At 35.3% G+C, this 8,742-nt stretch overlaps 1 protein-coding gene across 1 annotated transcript; it reads left to right on the forward strand.

Annotated features, from left to right (window-relative positions):
* Positions 1 to 6,598: 6,598 nt before the first annotated feature.
* Positions 6,599 to 8,742, forward strand: LOC128224299 (adipocyte enhancer-binding protein 1-like). Its single transcript, XM_052934111.1, has 4 exons — positions 6,599 to 6,716; positions 7,383 to 7,567; positions 7,877 to 8,017; positions 8,596 to 8,742. The coding sequence occupies exons 1-4, from the start codon at positions 6,599 to 6,601 to the stop codon at positions 8,740 to 8,742; spliced, it is 591 nt and encodes a 196-aa protein (XP_052790071.1).

Genomic DNA, 8,742 nt, shown 5'->3' on the forward strand with positions numbered 1-8,742 from the left:
ATTAAGTTAAATTCATTCCAAGTGAAGAGTAGTATTGATTTATTAAGTTTCAATTTAGTTAAATGGAATTAATTCTGACTTACTAAACCATCTATATATCTCCGAGGTTGTTTGGAAGGAAAATGGCCGAGGTGCTCCGATTGACAAGTATTACTGGTAACACTGATATCTGATGATGGTTGGAAAAAACACCCTCAATGGCTTTATGTGGTGTGACACCACTGATGGTTTAAATCCCATACATCCATAATTACACCTTAACTTCCAGTCCTTCGGACTTCACACACTTGAGCCAGCCCAATTGCGTTCATACCCCGATAATGACATCAATCCCGCAATTCATTCCTTAAATATTTTTTAACTGAATATGAACTCATTTAAACGAATACTCTCTAAGCAAGAGAATCCTGGACCCAATTTCTCGAAACTTCTTAAGTCCCTTCTAACAGGATTAAGCCAATCTCACTATTTTTGTTGTTTTATAAAATGTGTTATATTTACTTCTTCAAGAATTTTTAGAAATTATGTAGGAATAATCTGTATGATTATCAGAACAAACAATTTTACATTTATCCAAATCCATTTTCAGTATGTATTTTGGCTAAGTGAAATAAGCGACTTAAGCCTGTAAAGCTTAGGAAGTTTCGAGAAATTGGGGCCAGTTCTTTCCCATCAATCATAGCATGTATTGGTTTTATGTTACCTAAAAGTTCACACTTCATGTTCAAAAACGCTGGATTCTCCAAATGCTACCATTATATCATATTTCGTATAGTAACATATTACGGTTCAATCCAAAACTTTGCCATACAGTTGTTCCTGTGACTTTTAGTATGGCCTTGGGGATTTTATGTTGTGGGTTTTCGGAACATAACTAATTTGCATGTTTACATCGCTTGTACACATCTTTAAGAGTTATACAGCAGTCCCTCTTTGATGTCAGGTGCAGCTATTTGATATTCTTGAGCTATTAGATATTCTCAAGAATATCGATATCTCTTTTTTGTGACCGATATAAAAAGATCGCACTGTGCAATGCATGTTGTAGATGTACAATTATTATTTGATATATTTTATATAATTTAATGCAAAATTTTACAAGGTGCAGTTAAATGGCCTAAGTCAAGTGGTAGGCGTTGCTGTACAAGGTCGACCAATTAACGCTGACGGATGTTGCAACCAGCATGTAACCTCCTACAAGGTTCTCTACAGCTGGAACTGTCAACAGTTTCTGACGGTCAATGACACGAGTGGGATGGCAATGGTAATGCATACGCCAGATAATAATGTTCATCACTTTATTTCAGTAGATAATGAAAAAAAAAAGTAAAATTACCTCGCTCAGCCTTGTTTTCGAAAGAGAAGAAAACAATGATATTTTTCCCGCTTGCTTCAGTACTAATTGGTCAACATTCTACGAACCAAAAATATGATTATTGGTGTGGCCTTAATAGCCAAATCATTGTAAGGCATTTCAGAATTACTAACTCAATGTTTATCTTTAAAAATGCTTCACGTTGATATGTGCAACGCAATTTTTGATATATTTTCTTGGGAACCATTGTTATTTGTTTGGGCAGGAATTTTATATTAAACAAGAAATCAAGTGTTTTAAATGAAGTTGCAGCCATCTTACGACCACTAAACGTCAATTTTAATGTATCTGATTTACAATAATGCGAAATGTTGACACCAGGTGACGCAATACTAGTCTTGGTTCATGAATAGGGGTTAAGAAAAGATGTGTTAATATAAAACACACACTGTTAAGACCTCGACCTACAGTCAACCCTCGTTGGTTCGAACTCCCAGGGACCTGCGATATGACCTCGAGCCTCGGAAAAATCGAGCTAATCGGGAATGCTTACATTCAGTATAAAGAAATCGGCCCTTTACATCCCGTTCGAGTCAAATTCGACCCAAGCAAGTTCGAGCCAAGGGTGTTCGACTGTTTTTGAAGTATATTATTTCTCTTAGGAATAAAGAACAAAATATAAACTGCCACAACTTTATCTGACATGTGAACACGTTAATTCATTCGCATATATAAAGTAATAAGTAAGTAATAACAATTCAATTGAAACTAAAATGTATTTGGTCACATGGCGTCAAAATTTACATTACATGTTAATAATAATAATGATAAACTTATTTGAATATGAGAATCGTTTTTCAATCATCGATCACCTTGAACATTAAAGTTATCTTTGTACAAACTCTTCGTTCAAAGCAAAACGTTGCCTTCTGACGTAGCATTTATGACGCAATTTCTCACGTGGTATGCACACACTGTATATAATACAGTACTATTGTGCTTTCTCTATAAGTATGACGTCGACGCAGTAAAATAATGATGACGTTGGCGACGATGATATTATTAACTGTCATTTTTATATTTATACATAAATGACGCAGTTTAATATTGTTTTCTGAAATGATTTTACGAAACCGTGGTATAAATTTCAAATGCAAATCTTGCGTACATAAAAACAATGTTGACTGATGACAATTGATAAACGTAGCCGTCTTGCTCGTTATCTATGATTTCGTGATTTATTTGTTTTATCGACGATAGTTGACTTTTGTTCATGCAATCTGTTTACTTATTGAGACTGTAACCTATTTCCCAGTGTATTCTTTTATACAGCATGGTCTTTTGGCTACCTTACCAAATTGTCTATTTGAACAATCAGGAAAACCCAAACTTTTGTATATAAAACAAATGCAATCGCAAAGCCATTCTTGTTGCAACACCTATCACTACTACGCCAAACAAAAGCTCCAGATCGGAAACATTTCGTTTCTTTGATAATAAACATGACTTTTCCTTATCCTTTATAAAGGAAGGTCTGTCCCTCATTTGAACGCTTTATTTTATCTACACTGCCATGTAAATTGACTGTTATTTCCGCACAAATATCTAGAGGCTCTCTATCGACGAAAAACCTTCAACGCCGAACAATAACAAGGACAAGATTAATAAATCTATAACAACGAATAAGGGAGGTAACCGTGAGATGGTTACATTACACTAGTTAAAGCAGTGATTGGAATCGCATATAGATTTGCATGGACTATTCCGGCAAGACAGTCTGTTTAAACATTTGTTTGCCTTCATGTTTACTTGTTTTCAAATAAAGACAAATATAGTTTGTGTTTTAAACTTTAATCCACAGACATTTGCCGGAAATACGGACCAGGACACTGTTGTTACATCGATGTTGCCAAAGCAGGTGTCTGCTCTCTGTGTCAGGATCAACCCAGTCACGTGGATGAATCGTAGCGTCCTCCGCTTTGACATTCTTGGGTGTCGAGTCTAACAAAGTCATTCTTTGTGGGCGATAAGCGATAATCGTCACAAACTAAAATGATGTGTTAGGTTAAAAACAAAAACATGGTATCCTTTAGACGTTATGCACTGACTGTGTTAGTGTGTATGTGCATAAAAGACAAGTGAAGGTATACTTTTGCGAAATTTGCTCTTATTGCTAATGTTATTGATTGTAATGAGACCAAAGTTCATTTGGGCTTTACCTTATGCTTCTAAACAGGGTTTATATTTTGATTGTTTGATCGCTGAGTTTGTCCACATTTTAATTGTGTTATTGGGGCCAATATAAACTAACTGCTAGATTTTCATTGATACGGGGTGATGTTTTGTTTATTTTGCTAAGATGATTGTTTTAACGTTGAATATGACTTGTGTTATTTTTTTTTCTTACTGCATAAGGGTCTACAAACTACGAACAAAATCGAAACTCATCGACATCGTAGGTATGAATAAACGCCGGCCACGGACAGTACGCAAATACAGAACTTAGTTCAACATTTTATTTGATTCAATACATTTGAGGGTCGGCGGCAAAAAGAGGGGGGGGGGGCAGGGATGAATTCTTCTAGCAATGTATTTATAATCGCCTAAAGTATAAACTATTATTGTACATGTTTTATGTTTTCTTGTGTGTTTCATGTGCGTTTGTCTGTTGGAGTTTTTTAATGCTACTAAACAAATTAATACAGTCGAACCCTGTTGGCTCGAACTCGCTTGACTCAAGCTCCTTGTTGGCTCGAATTTAATGTTATGGACCGATCTCTTTACACTGAACGTAATTTTCCGCTTAGCTCGAATTTTTCAAGGCTCGAGGTATTTCCTCCGGAGGAGTTCGAGCCATCGGGGTTCGACTGCAGTTATTTTCTTGGAAATTCCAAGCACAAACAGCTTGGTTTTATTGATAATTTTCAACAGTTTTTGGCATCAAATCAAGCGTGTTTTTTCTACAAAAGAAGCATAAACTGCCACTCTCTTTTAATCTCTTAGGAAACTATGACGTCATATTTATATTCTAGAAGAGCTTGTTGTGCATATCACTGTAGAACTAATCTTGTTCCAGTAGTTTTTAGTGTATGACCATGATACGGCTTAATAACTAGCCGCCTGCTGTTTAAAAATAAAATTAAGTTGTAAAAAGGATAAAAGGTACTCGCTCATGTTTTTGTAAAATGCATTTTTCTGTAAACGAAATAAAGTGTGGCAAATCTTTAGGAGTGTATAAACTAACATACCAAAAGCTTGAACAATAGAGCAAATGTAAATATTTGGTCAAATACCGTCTCATTTGGAACTCTTCGGCCATTTTTATCGAAAACAACCTCGGATGCATGCAGGTACATCAGTTGAAGTATTTCGTATTTTTTTTTAATTATATCATTAATTAAATATAGTATTTTAGCTTGTATTTATTTATCTAAGTTTAAATTGATTGCCAGTAAAGTGTATTATTGCAAACATAATTAAGATTTCCGCGAGTTATGTCATTAAGTTTACCTGCTAAATTTAATTTCTACGCGATCTACTTGCAGCGGACTTCACATACCGATTTGTAGGTATGTAAACCGTCCAAATACATCCGACGTTGTATTCGATAAAAATGGCCGAGGAGTTCCGAATGATACCGTCTTTGAATACCACAATATTTCGTGATTGGTTGATTGACATAATCACCTGATGTTATCAATGCATTCCAAAGAGGTCAAAATATCTACAATATTTTGAAAAGTCCCAGCAGCTTTGTGGTGAAGGCATCGGCTTTCCATTTGTTTCTTGCCTTTTCAGGCGTGGCTTCGTAATCCATTTAAACGAAAATACTTGTTTATACAATTACTGTATTTTTCTGCAATTTCGATATAATACCGTGAATTATGATAATTTAAGTGTTGCAGATTTTGTATTACCGTGAAAAACTCTTTTTTGGTAAAAATAAACCTATTGCCAAATACCTCTTAAAAAAAGAAACTCCTTTTTATCCTCTGAATGTGAGAACATATTATATCGAATATTATTAGCTATGTATATTGTGTTTTGGTTTGTAGATTACCTTAGATTGTTAGGGTTAGGGCTACCATTGTAAAACATTAGATTAAAGACAAATGGGCAGGTTGAGTTATGTTTTCTTATAGGCTTAACTTTATGTTTAAATCGGGTAGTAATATTGTTTTTGGGTTTGTGGATTAGATTTGCATGTAAGAGTTAAGGCTAGCAGTTTAAACATCATAAGACAGACTTTTAGACAGACTGCACCGGTTGTTTGTTTGTTTTCTGAAAGACTCAAGTTCCTGTTTAAATCGGTTTCGTTCTGTTGTCAAAACGGATGTATTCTGTTCTTAGATGTTTTTACAGCCAGTAAATCAATATTTAAAAACATCGCTGTATAGCATTTGTTTTATTATTGAAGCATGAGGCTAACGAATTATTGAAAGGGATCGTTGCATAACTCTTAACAATTGGTGAGTTTTCAATGAAGCGGGCAAAACGCCTGGGAGCACCTCACGATCTATTTTCGAAAAACGAAGATCTTTAGATACTGGGCCCTGCACCGGCTCAAATATGTTTTTTGAGGACGAGTAGGGCATACTTTGGCCCTTGTAACATACATATTCCGATAATAAATGCTGAAGCCCGAATAAACCGGATGCAATAGGCGTATTGTAAACACAAAAATATGGCCTAAGCACTTACTCCTATGTTGCTAAAAGTATTGCTTTCATTTACATATTTACATTTGTACGTATTTAACGATGATTCAAAGTTTGAGTAAAACAAAACCATGACTTTAAGTTTTAAGCTTTTATCACAAATGACGCAAACAGACACTATATAAACATTCAATTGAATGAAAAAAGTATAAATATTTTCAAGTGCGGCAGAACGATTCTGGAAAGCATCCGGTTAATTACATTCCTAAAAAACATTTTGCGTGGATATCGACTAGCTGTTAAACAAAAAATTGTAAAGATCTTTTCACTGCCGTATACTTAACATATGCAATTCTCAAAGGTATCAAAGTATTCTGCTCTTGGATTTAGTCGCAACAGCAGGGTTTTGGAAAACGAGACGCAGACGTTAAACATGCCGTTAATGTTTCGTCTATGGTTTTTGATTTTTGTAATTGCGATAAAAGAGTATGCTGCTCTTGGTTGGAGTTTTGACAACACTGCCAAAGTCTTTAATGGACAGGAGGTATCATCATTTACGTCAAGTATTCCCTCGGTCTCGCTAATAACATGTGGATCAACGTGTTTCTCACGTAAACGAAACGGCATGTGCAACATTTGCGGTTATGATAAACTATCAAAGACGTGTTTTATCAGCGATGACAGCGAAGACGAAATCATTCCTACTTCTGATAACACAAAGCTTGTACTAAACCCGGCTGAATGTAAGTATTATAACTTTATGTTCGTTTTGTTGATAGACATAGTTTGTCTTTTATAAATTGTATTTATTAATAAATGTTTGTACACACGTGAGTTATGAGTACTCGAAGACTTATGTGAAAAACTACAGAAACAAGCTCAGTAGCAAACAGTTTAAACATAAACCCGGCTTAATGCCACTGCGTAAACGCTAAAGACATTGAACACAAAAACAAAACAAAAATCACAAACAAAAACATGGAAGAACAGCACAAAACTCCACAAACAGCACAGTGCAATACTATATATAAAAAAAACTAGGTATGTTTATCAAGGATTGTTAGGTACCGCTTTGGAACGGTCAGTTAAATGTAAATGTCTGCCGAAAACGACCTCATTCATTCTTTCGATAACACAAAGAGTGTTCTAAAACCAGCTGTATGTAAGTATCATAACTTACGTACATTTTACTGACCAATCCAAGGCGGTATATAACAATCCTTGATTAACATACGTAGTTTTTTATATAGGATATATATGCATATATATATATTGAAATTTGTTAACAAAAGCAGAGGAAAGTGTCAAGTTACAAGTTTTAACTTTGTAAAAGTTTTTTTTAAGGCTGTGTTGAACATTAACAAAATACATGTTTAATCAGATAATAATTATGTACAACCACATAACAGACATCTGTGCGAACGCAGAGTACCTAGTGAACGGACGAAACCCTGTGACTGACGCCCAGCTTAGCGCTTCGTCGGTTTATGCTCCACACTATGAGGCGAACTGGGCCAGGCTCAATACGACACCAAGCCTAACAACGGTTGGCGCCTGGGCTGCAGCCATCATTGACGCAAATCAATACATACAGGTTCATTGTACAAATAAGTGGTATATTCACAATCGTCTAAAATGTTTATCTTTGTCATGTAGTTACCATCCTCGGCACCCTAGCGTATCGAGACCTATGATACCTTTATTACGAAGTCATATAGGTTATGATACGCTGGGGTGCCGAGGATGGTAGTAAAAATACGTTTATTGTAGTACAAAAGGTCATATACAGATCTAATCTAGCTTATACTGCATTGCATGTTTCCGTGGCGAACAAAACAAACGAATTGTAAAAATATGATGTTTTGTTAAAAAACGAACACTGATTCTTTTTATCTTATATCAGGTACAGTTCAATGGTCTAAGTCTAGTGACAGGCGTGGCTCTTCAAGGTCGACCAATCAACACCGATCCGAGTATTTTCACGGTCGGTTGTTGCTACCAGCGCCAACCATTTTTTGGGCCTACCGATACTAAAACTGACAAGGTATGATTTAAGTATACTTTATAGTTAATGATATAACTAGGAAGTCGACAAATAAGAGCAGGGTGGTATTCAATATTCAACTTAAGTCAATCTTATTGTCATACATCATTGACTTCATTCACGTTATTGGTCAGTTATTATAATAAGTAATCCGATTAGCTGCATCGTTCTAAGATCCAATTAAGATCGATATTGAATACCAGCCCAGGTGTGTAAAGCTATAAACTAATTGATCGTTGGTTTGAGCCCCAAACTAGGCGATTCTTTTACTGGTTTTTGCATTTTCAATATGTAATGTTTATGAGCTGTAACATGTTTCTTCCAAACAGAGACACAGAAAACGCACTGTACATCATTTTTGTCATAGATCTGAGTCTTCTATATAATAAAAAATCAGACCTAGGATTTGATTAAAAAATCTTATATGAACAACAAAATTTAAACACCATTTCCACAGCCGCTAGTAACCTTAAGTGTGAATATTTTTTTTAAGTTGTCATTTCAATTACAAAAGAGAGAATAAAATGAATTTATTTTAGTTGAAAATGTATTTTAATCATGGCATTTGATTTAACCAGGTATTCGACGGGAACACGGACCAGGACACTGTTGTGACATCGATATTGCCAAGTCAAGTGACCGCTCTGTGTGCCAGAGTCAACCCGGTCGCGTATGTGACTCATATCAGCCTGCGATTCGACATTCTTGGATGCCCATTGAATTAA

Source organism: Mya arenaria, chromosome 17 (genome assembly GCF_026914265.1).
Source record: "Mya arenaria isolate MELC-2E11 chromosome 17, ASM2691426v1".
Lineage (NCBI taxonomy): Eukaryota > Metazoa > Mollusca > Bivalvia > Myida > Myidae > Mya > Mya arenaria.